We start from the raw sequence: 14,799 nt of genomic DNA on the forward strand, positions 1-14,799 counted from the left end.
AAGGATTGAAGAAATGAAATTTACTTATAAAGTGTCCATATAAAAACATATAAAGTGTCCATATAAAAACATATAAAGTGTCCATATAAAAACTTATAAAGTGTCCATATAAAAACATATAAAGTGTCCATATAAAAACATATAAAGTGTCCATATAAAAACATATAAAGTGTCCATATAAAAACATATAAAGTGTCCATATAAAAACATATAAAATGTCCATATAAAAACATAACGCAAGCCAATGTAAGAACACAATATCTACTGTAAAAAGTCTGTTTTATGGCATATCAACATTAATGTCAAAAGCAACAGTGGAAAAGTTTATTCAATTTTACGTTGTGTCCATTTTTCGATAGAGTTCTGACAAAGTGTAAAAATAAAAAAAGAAGCTATAACTTCAAAAAGATTAAGTTTCAATCAATTTTGTTTCTCCTTTGATTTTTGCTGTCAATATACTATTCAAAATTGATGAATCGAATGTGATTTTTCCATCATAAAATCTGTCAAATTTTCTCATCAAAAAAGAAGAGACAATCATTTCAGCAACTTCATTCTTTTAATTCTTTTAATCTCATTGAGAATACAAATCTGTTTTCTCTTATTACGACTTAATGTAGGACTTCAAAGGAAGAAACTTATTGTAATTTAGAAAATTAACAGTCATCATGTTCTTGCTTGAGTATTCTATAATCCAATGATGGTGAGCAGTGCTAACGCAGCACACAACATACACACACACGCACACATATACACACATACATACACATGCACACGTACAAACACATGCACAAACAAATACACAAATACACACACATCCACACACCACACAAACACAAACACATACACACGCATACAATATACACACATACACACACATACAGATATACATGCACACATAGATATAGGCACATACACACAATCCACTCATAGACACACATACACATACAACATTCATACATGCACACATATGCACACACACACATTCACACATACACATACATACACACATATGCAGACATATATATGCACATACACACACACATGCACACATACACACATATGCTAACACACACACATACTATAATAAGAATACTGATCCGAGCACATACACAAATGCACACCACACACACACACATACACACGCACACAATACATACACATACACACACATACAGATGTACATACACACATAGTCATAGGCACATACACACAATCCACTCATAGACACACGTACACATACAACATTCAGACCTGCACACACATGCACACATACACATACATGCACACATATGCACACACATATATCTCCTCTTACACAAAGTCCTGATATAATGAAACTTTATGTCTAAAATCATTATTCAAATCTTGAACGAAATCTCTTACATGATTCCGATTCTAGATAATGTCACGAATTTAAGGATTAAGCTTAAAGGCGGACTTTAAAAAAAATTGAAATTCAGGAAATTTTGATTAATGTTTAATGATTATGGATCAAATTTAATGCAAATCAAATGACTTTTCAAATGTCTCCATATTATGCCTCCTAAAAACCTTAAAAACTCTCCAAAGAAATTGAAATCTGAGGAATATTTAATAATTTACATCAACTAAAATATTGCTAAATTTTTTAACTTTCATGGGCACTGTCCCTTTTTTTCTAGCTGCTGTGTTCAAAAATTCATCGGTTTATTTGTTTAGGAATAAAGCTTGTACTTACATATACAAATATATAAGCATGGACACATACCTAATATATGTGTGTGTGAAAAGCGTGTTGTAGTTTGCTTGAAGCATTATGCATTGTGAATAAGAATTTTAATTATGAAGCCAGTTACAATGTAATTTAATTGAAAACACTGTTGGCTACAAGACAATTCATATAATGATATTGAAGAATTCAATAATTTCCCAAATAAATATATATTTCTAAAAATATTGTGCCGAACTGGGATAGTATAGATATTGTCAAATTCTTTATCTTTTCAAGGTATACCTCTTTTCAGAAAGAAATATGATTCTATTAATCTGTTTGTTTTCGTCTGGAAGCCGAGAAATTATGGAAGTTGTATTTATTTCTGAAAAGTTTCAAAGCTAATTTGAATTTAAAATCTTTTTTCTGAAATTTGATTAAATACTATTTAAAATCAACACACATATACTAAGCTCGATTTTATCGTGGGAAGAATATTAAAATTGTATTATGTCTTTGTAAATTTAGAATTGAATTAATTTCGAAAGTTTCATGTTAAGAATTTTATAAGTGAGTTTTAAATAAATTATTGAAATAATTATACTTATATATATATATATATATATATATATATATATATATATATATATATATATATATATATGATGGACTCTCCCGCCAATATCAACGTATGAGGTTCTGCCACGATAACTAAATTGCTCGGAAATCCACACAGATGATTTATTTATAGTGTTTTTTTGTTTTGTTTTTTTGTTTTTTTACACAGTGATCACCACTTATCAAGGCCCGGAAGCCACTCAGGGATAAGGGTTATTGCAAGTACATTACGTTAGTGTGGAGATTTGATGAAGTGTTTACTTAAGGGGCGGTTCAGTGGTGAAGGCTTTGTGTAGAACCAACAACTCTTTTTGGTATTACTGCTAATCTTTGTCGGTGCAAATGACTGCCACAGGACATAGTATACAGCAGACTGCAGGTTTTTACATCGGAGTTTCCTTCTCCTAGATGCATGTCTTAACGAAAACTGGGGAGGATGAAAACGTCCAGTGAATAAATGTGCCCCCAAATACCAACCTGGAAATTTCTAGGACTCAACACGGTTCTTACAGCGCCTAACCTTCCCAAATGGTCAACCATCTGGTAGGCCAGAATCAATGTTGCTTAACTTCGGTGATCTGGCAAGAACCAGCGTGTCAACGTAATTGTGGCGTATATATATATATATATATATATATATATATATATATATATATATATATATATATATATATATATACACACACACACACATATATACAGTCCTATCAGTCATAAGACCACTTCAGAATGTAAGCGTTTACACATATTATCGAATTTTTAATCAAACAAATGGTTAAAACCATTGCCAAAAACGGAAAATATGATGGAAAAAAATAAAATCTGCTTCATTCGAAACCTTAACCCTGATCTAATAATTATTTTTTAAAAAACAAACATTTTCACCTGGTCAAAATGATAAGATCACTGATAAGTTATCTAACAAAAGGCAATTATAAATTACTAAAAAGGGTCTCAGTATTTAGTATAGACTCCATTATTACGAATTACTTCAAACATTCTCTTCGGCATGCTTGCGACTAAGTTTTTTATCAGTTGCGAATGAATTTTATCCCATGTACTGAAAACTGAATCAGAAAGTACCTTTATCGAATCATACTGGATTCCATCCTTGAACACTTCTTTTGCCATCCATCCCCAAAGATTTTCAATGGGATTGAGGTCCGGAGAACATGCTGGATGATCTAACAATTCTATATTATTTGAAGAAAAGTATTCTCGTGCTTATCGAGAAGTGTGTATCGCAGCGTTGTCTTGCTGGAAAATCCAATTTCTTCCACACAGACGTGGACCTTCAGTCCTGATAGAAGCATTTTCAAGCATTGAAATGTACTTCAATGATGTTTGCCGGCCTTTCACTACTTGCAACTTTAGGGTCCCAGCTGACGAGAAAGCACCCCAGATCATTAAAGGCCCTCCTCCACTATGCCGAGTTGAAAAAGTCTCTTTGGGAAAATTTTTATCATGCCAATAGTGTTGAAATCCATTTGGACCATCTAGATTAAACTTTTTCTCATCGGAGAAAATTACATTTTCCCACTTCTCTTCATCCCAAGTCTGGTATTTTGGTGGCATATATAAGTCGGTTAGTTTTGTGCTGTTCAAGAAGATGTGGTTTCTTCAGTCGCTTTAAATGATTGAAACACTTCATTTTCAGATGCCTTCTGATGGTTTTAGGATTACATTCTGCTGCTGTTTGGCTTTTCAATCGACTTGAGCTCATACTGGAATTTTTTTTTAACTTCTTCTGATACGACGATCCAGTGATGGGATTATTATTTTTTTGGTCGACCCGGACTCTTTTTGTGCCCATATTGATCTGAATTTCTTAAAAAATTTGTGATGACCGTTTTGCTACGATTCACTTCGTTTGCAATGGATCTATGGGAGACTCCACCCCTATTAAGCTCAAAGATCCTTCCTCTCTCAAACTCTGATAATGGTTTCCCTTTTGCCATTTGTAATTTAGTAAGATGCTTTTTATCCACTAACAAGTTCCTTTTAGTAACATAGAAAGCTTTTCGTATTTATTTTTTCAAAACTAGCCGATTTTATTAAAGTGGTCTTATCATTTTGACCAGGTGAAAATGTTTGTTTTTAAAAAAAAATTATTAGATCAGGGTTAAGGTTTCGAATAAAGCAGATTTCATTTTTTTCCATCATATTTTCCCTTTTGGTAATGGTTTCAACCATTTGTTTGATTAAAAATTCGATAATATGCGTAAATGCTTACTTTCATACGTGGTCTTATGATTTTGACCAGGACTATATATACATATGAATGTATTATAATTATCTATATATTAATACTGTAGTACCTTTAACATATGTAAGCGTGTCACAGTTTTCAAATTATACATTCTTCGATCAGGAGATCCTATTTATTAAAATGGAGGATAAATGGTGATAATTTACTACAAACATTAAATTAATATATAGATACGTTAATTTAATGTTCATAGTATGTTATCACTTTGTATCGTCCTTTTTAATCAATAGGATCTCCCGATCATCAAAGACGCAATGTAAAAATAAACAAATTTTAAATAAAAAAAAGATATCGCTTTTGGGCCATCCGTGAAACTAAAATATGCCTTCTTGGTCTTCTAAGATCCAAGAGTAGTATCTGTTCTTTCTAAAGATTGTATAATGATATCATGGTGTTTTCGTTTGTGCCGGACATCCATACAATAGCAATGTGTCACAGACCCTTATAAGGATATTGGAGATAAACTGTAATAATATATGAAAAGATGTTTCCACAGATCCAGCTAGTTAAATAATTTATTAAAAACTCACATAAAATTCTTTATATATATATATATATATATATATATACATATATATATTTGATGTGTGTGTGTGTGTGTGTGTGCGTGTGTGTGTGTGTGTGTGTGTGTGTGTGTGTGTGTGTGTGCGCGCGCACGCATATATTTCTATGACTCAGATCATGCAAAATTTAATTTTGGAGATAAACTGTAATAATATATGAAACAGAAAACAAATAACACCTTACAAGAACTTTTTACAATGGAATCCTAAACACAGTAATCTTATCATATAAATGAGGATGCTACTTGCTCCCATTGCAGGTCTTCAAATAATGCAACAACAATTCAGAGGCCCATATATATATATTTGATGTGTGTGTGTGTGTGTGTGTGTGTGTGTGTGTGTGTGTGTGTGTGTGTGTGTGTGTGTGTGCGCGCGCACGCGCATATATTTCTATGACTCAGATCATGCAAAATTTAAATCCTGGACTTCAGTGGTTAACATCCGACGCTCTACTGAGTTATTATGACTGCTATTTGGAAGTTGGAGAAATTATATTGTATTTAAAAAATATTAATTTATTTATATTTTTATGATACTGATGAGCGAAAGTATTCAATGACTTTTTCCAGAAGAGTATTGTGTTAACCCTATGGAAACCATCATTTCCACCACCTGAGTGTTCTATACATGTTTCTATGTCTCACTCAATTAATCAATCTATATATAATATATATGGTGTGTCCAAACTGCTTGTTCCCTAATAATAGGGATTATAAATATATTCATATATATATGACAAATATATTTTGATATCTGAAAATAGCTATTTTTGGAGTACTTTTATAATAATTATAGATTTGTTTATGACACGCGCAAGCGTGTGAAAAAGATGGCTGCATGAGATTACAATGCATTATACAAATTTTTAATATCTTGATAACTACTTATTTCTGCAAAATTTCAATGCGATTTCCGTATTCAGCATAGTCGAAAACGTACAAAAGTCGTCATTTAAAAGAAAATTGTGGAGGTGGACCTAATCTAAAAATTTACAGTTTTTTTCATTCAATTGTAAGGTTTAAAGTACAGAATAGGTACAAAACACCCTCTTCTCCCAATGTTAAGAATGGCTTTTTAAATAATAACGTTATTATTTCAGCACGGATCAATAAGTGCACGAGTACCCAATTTCTTTAAAAGCATTCATATTTTCTTATATAGAAACAACTTCTGTAAAAAAAAAAAAGAAAAAACGTGCACTTTCAATTTTTGTTAAAAAAGGTTTTCTTGAAAAAAAACAAAAAAATACGGTAAAAAAAGTAAAGAACAAAACGTTAATCGGTATTCATGCAGAGAGTGATCCGTGCTGAAATAATAACGTTATTATTTAAAAAGCCATTCTTAACATGGGGAGGGGAGGGGGTTTGTACCTAATCTGTACTTTAACCTTACAATTAAATAAAAAACATATAAAACTTTAATTAAACGTGGAAATATGATTTAAAAAATAGCGCGGATCACTCTCTGCATTAGCACCGAAAGTACTGATTAGTTAGAAAACATCCTCCCTCCCCATGTTAAGAATGGCTTTCTAAATAATGTTAATGCTTCAGTACTGTTCCTTGTCTGCTTAAGTTTAATTTTTGTTTATTAAATTGTTAGGTGAAAGTCCAGAATAGTTACAAAGCACCCTCTTCTCCCCTTCTTCTTTTTTTGCCTTATATAATAAAGAAAAAATGTTTAAATTTAAAAATTTGGAAGATAAACAAATGAATTATGTTTTTTTTTGTTGTTTTTTTTTACTTATCGAGTAAACAGAAAATGAAATCTACTTCGTTTCGTGAATTCGTGGCTGTGAAATGAATCGAACCGGAAGTTCAGTTTTATCAACAAAACAGCTTCGCACTAACGGTTACGAAAATATATTTATTTTATTTAATATTTTAATAATTCGCGAGGTAAATTTATTTTAATAACATAAAAACATCCCTTGACTCTAAAGATGGGTTGTCTGAAAATTTCAAATAAATTGGTAACGTAGAAATATGGTTTTATTCGCTTATAACGAACCAAGAATTACATTTTTATATATAGATATATAGGCACATATTTCATTAAACCGAGTAAAAAATTGTTACGTATTCTTTTATTGGCAATTTACAACAATCTTGCTTCCCTGATAGAAAACTGCCTTAATGGTACGAGTATTAGAGAATTCTGATGAAAAAACTAACCAGCACAATTATTGCCCGATTAATCTCCTCCTTTCACTAAAATCTTTCAGTGCTAGTCTATCACCTCGTAACCCCTACATTTCTTTTCAACCAACAGTGTTGATTTAGGGAAGCCTATTTTACGACCAATATACTAATTTACACTAAACCAAACCTCAAATTCGCTAAACTTAGAGAATAAAATTGCAGACTGCCAGAAAACGATGATGATGATGAAGAAGAAGAAGAAGAGGAGGAAGAAGAAGAAAAAGAAGAAGAAGAAGAAGAACCACCACCAAGCATGGTTCATAAATAATTATATGATATTTAATTACAAAAAAAACCTGCTCCATATTTTCCTACACAAAATGCTTACGAATGTTCGAAATATTAACTACATGAAAAAAAATTACGATAATGTCTATTGCATTTTGTGAACGAAAATTGAATTTTAAATTACATTTGCAACTTTTTTATTTTGTGAGAATAGAAATTGAATATTAGAGAAGACTTACTCAGAACTGAATTCGGATTCTTGAGGTAAAACTTTTGTTTTGGATGGATTTCCTGAACCTGGGGGGCTTGCTCCTGCAATTAAATCAATCATTTTTAGTAAATTTCAAGAGTTTCAACGGAAACATCTTTTTTGTTGTGGTTTTACAATAAAGACATCACAAAACTATAAAGAATTAAGAATAATTCCTAAATTGAAATTTTCTTACAAATTTTCATTAAAATTTAAGATTGATCAAATAAATGAATGTGTTCAAGTCTAGTTATAATCTCTCTCTCTCTTATTTTTATTTTGTCCTTACTTTAGAAATATTCTTCAGATTAAATTGTGTAATTTGTTGAATTATTTATTTATTTATTTCCAGACTGTTATCCCCATCTTCATAGTTGTTTCATGACGTTTCGGCCAACTATTCCTCTGGCCTTCTTCGAGATAAGAATGTTGAGTCTCTTAATTATATCCTCAGTAATTACTGCCTTCCATAGTTGTTGTCGTCTCACCACGTTTTGGTCAACTAATCCTCTGGCTGGTTTTGAGTTGGATTGAAACCACTATCTTCAAGTTTGGCCTTCGGGTCAAGATCAAAGTGTAGTATCTGTTCTTCAGATGCTGCACTCCAATTTCTTGTTCTCTGTCAGTGGAGGAGAAATCCTTCACGACTGAGACAATTTTAATTTTTGTTCCTTTTCTCCACATTAAAAAACGACCCTGGTGTCTAACTCTGTCCCGTGGGGAGACATTGTAAATAGGAACCACTATCTTCAGACAATGCGCACCTGGAACCGAAGAGATTCAATGGCTCTATCCACTTTGCCATGGGCCTCTGAATTGTTGTTGCATTATTTGAAGACCTGCAATGGGAGCAAGTAGCATCCTCATTTATATAAGATTACTGTGTTTAGGATTCCATTGTAAAAAGTTCTTGTAAGGTGTAATTCCTTATTATTGGTTTTCTGTTTCTGAATTTGCTCTTATAACTATATGATGTCTTTGAATTGGTCTTGATGTTGTAATATAATGATGTTGTACTTGGTGTAAAATTCTTGTGATGGTAATGATATATTGATTTCAATAAATTCCGTATCGTTTCAGAAATATTTTATTTATATTAAATTCTTGGAACCTCACGTAAATGATTATTTCAAAAACCATTTAATTTTTCATCTATTTAATATATATATATATATATATATATATATATATATATATATATATATATATATATATATATATTGAGTAAAATGGTTCATAATTTTTTAATTGAAAATCAGTTTAAAAAGGAAAAAAACAAACAAAATCAATAGTTTGTACGATCGTTTCGGATTCGGAAACGATGTTTTATTGAAATATACAATATGTCTTGAACAATAATTTTATAAAAAGATTTTTTATATTTAAACAAAGTCTCTTCATCATCAAAATAATGCGGTTGGATGGGCTTAAAGACACCAAAATAAACTAGCATTTTTGTATTGAGGCAGATATACCTGGAAACTCTTAAACTCTTAAGGTAAACTCTACTCCTTAGACTTTAGTTCTAATTCCCCCAATATATATATATATATATATATATATATATATATATATATATATATATATATATATATATATATATACATTGTCGGGATGAGTTGAAACAAATCAATAAAGGGCTCGATCGAAAATGTGATTATTTATTGAAAAACTATATGTTATATATTTCAGAAACGTACCATCGTTTCCTTGCAGTTGATATACATTTTAAAAGGCTTTCAAAAATCCAAACAAATCATCAGCGATTCACGAAATGAAAAACAAATCGAGGAATGGTGTTCAAAATGAAATCAACAGTAAAAAAACAAGTGAAATACGTTTGGATATTCCTTTGGAATAAAGTACCTTTTCAATGAAGGCAGACGGTATATCAACATCCATTTTCAGCGATTATATAAACGTAACGATACTTAGCTATGAGTAATATCCATATAAATATGCAGCCAGACATCACTGAAAATTTTTAAAATTCTGGAGATTGGTCATCTGCCTTTCAGTATTGATCTATCAGTCTCCTGCGTGTCATGACTAAGTTGCTACAATCTGTGATAAATAGAGAAGTGATGAACCACCTCAGCAAGCATAACCTACTAGATCTACAGCTGATGTACTGGCTGTAATATCACATAGGATTAATGAATCTCTCGACAGGGACTTCGTTTCTAGAGCAATTGCTCTAAACATATGAAAGGCTTTTGATAGGGTATGGCATAAAGATATGCTTCACAAGATTTCCAGCTACAGAATAGCTGGTAATGTCCTCTCAATTACTAAATCATTTCTATCCAATAGATTTATAAGAGTAGTCGTTGATGGACAGAAATCAGAAGCTCATTGTATCAACGCTGGCGTTCCTCAGGGTTCCGACTTGGACCAAACTTTCTTCCTGATCTTCAATAATGATCTCCCAAATCACATTCTTAGATCATTTGTAGACATTTATGCAGACGACAACACAACCTTCAAAGGCAGGCAATGACCAAGATCTCTCTGATTTTCTTTCTTTGATCGATGCAATGAGGAAAAAAGTAAGGTCGCTTGTTAATTTTAATGCATCTAAAACCAAGCCTCTCTCCCTACCATTAATGCTCTGATCTCCAACTGAAATAAATGGCTTTCTTCTTGAGGGAGCACTGTAGTCTTACAAGCTTCTAGACTGACCTTCACTCCTGATTTGAAATGGAACACATACATCAAATCCGTTGCCAAGATCGCTTGATAAATAATTGGATCATTCTACTGTTTCGGTAGATATCTCACTGCCGATGCATTCTCTACCTGTATAAGAGCCAAGTTAGACCTAGGATGGGATACTGTTGCCACATCTAGGTAGGAGCTGCTCGGCACACCCTATTCTGTTTTCACAAAGTTCAAAACCTGCTTAGAAACCTAGTAGGTGACGTCCTTTTTTTTTTACCTGAAATCTCTTTTCTACAAAAGAGACGTTGCGAGCCTATCTCTTCTCTATCGTAATTTTCATGGCAAATTCTCGTCTGAGCTCAAGTCTATGATCCCCCTCCCCTTGCTAAATTTTCACAAAAAAACACTCAACTACCTACGACTATTAACACTTTCCGCCAATCGCTATCTAAGCATAAATCTAAATGCAGATCCCATGAACGAAGCTTCTATCCTAGAACTTCCCGCCTTCTAAACTCTGTTATGCTGGTCTGCTTTCCAGCTGACTACAATATGGTCGTCTCCAAATCCAATGTAAAGTTCTTGTTGAACCATCCCCTAAAATAATCAAGCTCAATTTCCACGACTAACGATTATTATGCTGTAGTCCTAATGATCACCATACACTCATTAACCCTTATGGTCGAGTGGCCTTCGGGCCTTGATAAGTGGTGACTCCCTTGTAAAAAACAAAAAATATAAGCAAACCAAACAACCAAAGCAAATGGATTACGTAATTTTTAAATAAGATGTAACAAAGTCCGTTTTATTGTCAATAACATTGTACAACAATAAAAAAAAAAATCAAATCGGTTAATGAAAAGCAGAGGTTGATTTGTCAGCTTAAATGCTATTTAGGAATAACTTTTAAAATCCAACAACGAATAAACCTAGAACCCCATCTTCCAACGTAGACTCCTACTACCAAGTCTCCTTCTCCAACATAAGGGGTCTACGTTCCAACCTTCCAGAGGTTGAAACCCAATTACAGGAGATGAAACCGGACATATTCTTTCTAAGCGAAACTGGAATAGGGCCGACCACTTCCCTAGATGAGTTCATAATTAACGGATACTCTAACTTAACAGCTAAATCTGACCCCCAAGATCGCCATGAGCATGGAATATGTGCCTACATTAAAGATGGCTTCCCGTGTGGCAGGGATATCTCTAGAGAAGATCCTAATTTACCCTATATGTGCTTCCGGGTTGAACTTGCTTACACCACTGCATTTATATTTGCCCTCTATCGGCCCCATAACAGCGGAGTTACTACCTTTAAGAGTATATCTGAGAAAATAGACCACATCCTGTCTGTCTTCACATCCCTCGGCTAACATCCACATCCGTGGTGACTTCAACGTCCATAATGTGGAATGGCTGACCCATTCAAATAAGACAGACGATGAGGGGAGGTTTTGTCATGATTTTGCCATTGCTTATAACCTCACTCAGATTATTCGCGAACCCACCCGTGTGCCCGATACTACAGGTCAATATGCAAGCCTCCTAGACCTTTTTCTCTCAACTTCCCCTGAGCTATGTTCATGTTCCGTTCATTCTCCTCTAGAAGCCTCCGACCACTCCGTCGTATCAGTTAAGATGAAAATGAAATGTAATAAGTCCCCAGACGAACCCTTCCACCGTACTGTATACCGATACTCTATGGCTGACTGGGATAGCTTCCGTACATTCATATCTGATTTACCTCTGCATTCCATGTTTAAAAAGGAGGTGTCCTCTATAGTATCAGATCTGACCGAATGGTTAATTGTAGGCATAGATCGATTAATACCATCTAAAAAATTCCAACAAAAACAAAACAGCCAGCCATGGTTCTCCTCAGAATGAGCGGCTGCTATCGCGCACAGAAATCACTTTTTCCATAACTACCAACGTAATAGATGCACTGAGACTAAAGCTGCTTTCAGGAACGCCAGCAACCACTGTAAAAGAGTAATAAAAAATGCAAGAGAGCTATATGCCCAGTTTGTTAAATCCAAAGTAGCTGATCAGCGGCTTGGTTCCCACCAGTTTTGGCAAATAACAAATAGGATCCTGAACAGAAGTGTGCGTTCTATCCCAACCATTATCAATGGACCAGAGGTCATCTCGTCAGCATCAGACAAGGCCAAACTATTTGCAAAGAACTTTGCAGCTAATTCTACCCTATGCAACGAAGGCCATCAACTCCCCATATTTCTTCCTATAACACAGAACACGCTAGGTAACATGCAAATATCCGTGCATGAGGTCGCCAAGCTAATCAAGAACCTTGATTCCAGTAAAGCAACTGGCCCTGACGGCATCCCAATTATAGTGTTAAAAAAGTTTCAACCAGAACTTGCTCCCATACTTATGAAACTGTTTAAGCGTTGCCTTAAGGAGAAGTGCTTTCCGACTCCCTGGAAAACCTCATCAGTATGTCCTGTATTTAATAATTCAGGTGATAAGTCATCTCCCTCTCAGTACAGACCTATAAGTCTCCTGTGTGTTATGAGTAAGTTGCTGGAATTCATATTAAATAGAGAAATAGTCAACCACCTCAGCAGAAATAACCTTCTTAATGACACACAATATGGTTTTCGTTCTGCAAGATCTACTACAGATGTGCTAACGGTTATATCTCACAGGATTAGTGAATTTCTTGACAAAGGCTTCCTTTCTAGAGCAATTGCTCTTGACATATCAAAGGCCTTCGACAAGGTATGGCATAAAGGCCTACTTCACAAGATTTCCAGCTACAGTATAATTGCAAATGTTTTCTCAATCATTAAATCATTTCTCTCTGGTTCATAAGAGTAGTGGTCGTTGGACAAAAATCAGAGGCCTGTAGTATTAATGCTGGAGTCCCTCAAGGGTCAATCCTGAGCCCAACTCTCTTCCTGATCTATATCAATGATCTCCCTAAACACATACTTAAATTATTCGTTGACATCTATGCTGATGACACGACCATCTACGGCAACACATCAAAGGCTGTAAATGACAAAGTTCTCTCTGATTCTCTCTCCTCTGATCTCGAGCGCGTGGTTCAGTAGGGGAAGACGTGGCTGGTTACCTTTAATACATCTAAAACCAAACTCCTATCTTTACATCAGCAACGCTCTGATCCCCATTTGGCATCAATTGAAATAGATGGCTCTCGTCAAGGAGAAGCCCCATGTTTTGACAAGCTTCTGGGCTTGACCTTCACTCCTGATCTGAAATGGAACACGTACATCAAGTCTGTTGCCAAGGTCGCTGGAAAGATGGTGGGATCCTTCTACCGCTCCAGAAGATATCTCACTACTGATGCAATTCTCTATCTATATAAAAGCCAAGTACGTCCAAGGATGGAATACTGCTGCCATATCTGGGCAGTAGCTGCTAAAAATAGCCTATCCTGCCTTGACAGAGTACAAACTAGACTTCGTGGCTTAGTGGGGGATGCCCTTTTCTCTACCCTGCAACCTCTCTCCCACAGAAGAGACGTTGCAAGCCTATCTTTGTTTTATCGTTATTTCTATGGCAGGTGCTCGTCTGAACTCCAATCTCTGGTTCCCCCTCGCCAATCTTTCATGAAAAACACCCGTCTAGCTGAATCCACTGTCAAAAATTTCCCCCACTCTTTATCTGTGCCTAAATCAAAACGTAGATTCCATGAACAAAGCTTCTTTCTTAGAAGTGCACGCCTGTGGAACTCTGTTCCGTCTGTCTGCTTCCCACCTGACTACAACCTGGATGTCTTCAAGTCCAACATTAACAAATTCCTAATGAACCGCTCCCTTAAGTAAACACTTCATTAAATCTCCACACTAACGTACTGTACTTGCAATAACCCTTATCCCTTAGTGGCTTCCAGGCCTTGATAAGTGGTGACCACCGTGTAAAAAAACACAAAAAAATAAAAACAATTTGACTTTATGTGCTAGATAATGATGCTATTTCCATTATTGCATATTGTAATATCATATTGTAATATCATATTGGAATATCATATTGGAATATCATATTGTAATATCATATTGTAAGATCATATTGGAATATTACGTTGTAATATTACATTATTGCACTATTACATATAGTAATTATATATCATTGTAATATACGTTGTTTAAATATTTATATTTACAAAATATATTTCTGCTTTATTTGTAGATGCCAAAATCCTCTCGGTTGATGAACATATAGATCTGGTTTCATAGGCGCACATCATGTTCAATATAAATGCAGCAATAGATCCGTTAATGTCAATCCCAAAACGAGCATAAAAGAAATACTGCAATGAATTAC

General features: G+C 34.2%; 1 protein-coding gene across 4 annotated transcripts in view; it reads right to left on the minus strand.

Moving 5' to 3' along the window:
• LOC145266889 (lisH domain-containing protein ARMC9-like) overlaps window positions 1-14,799 on the minus strand; it is a 317,027-nt gene that overhangs the window by 18,976 nt on the left and 283,252 nt on the right. For all 4 annotated transcript variants that reach the window (XM_080122667.1, XM_080122658.1, XM_080122685.1 and 1 more), the window contains one exon: window positions 7,815-7,887. In XM_080122667.1, the coding sequence (XP_079978793.1) occupies window positions 7,815-7,887 (73 nt within the window). The remainder of the gene's footprint in view (window positions 1-7,814; window positions 7,888-14,799) is intronic.

This window comes from Euprymna scolopes, chromosome 4 (assembly GCF_053919585.1).
Source record: "Euprymna scolopes isolate OS-2025 chromosome 4, ASM5391958v1, whole genome shotgun sequence".
NCBI classification, from domain to species: Eukaryota; Metazoa; Mollusca; class Cephalopoda; order Sepiida; family Sepiolidae; genus Euprymna; species Euprymna scolopes.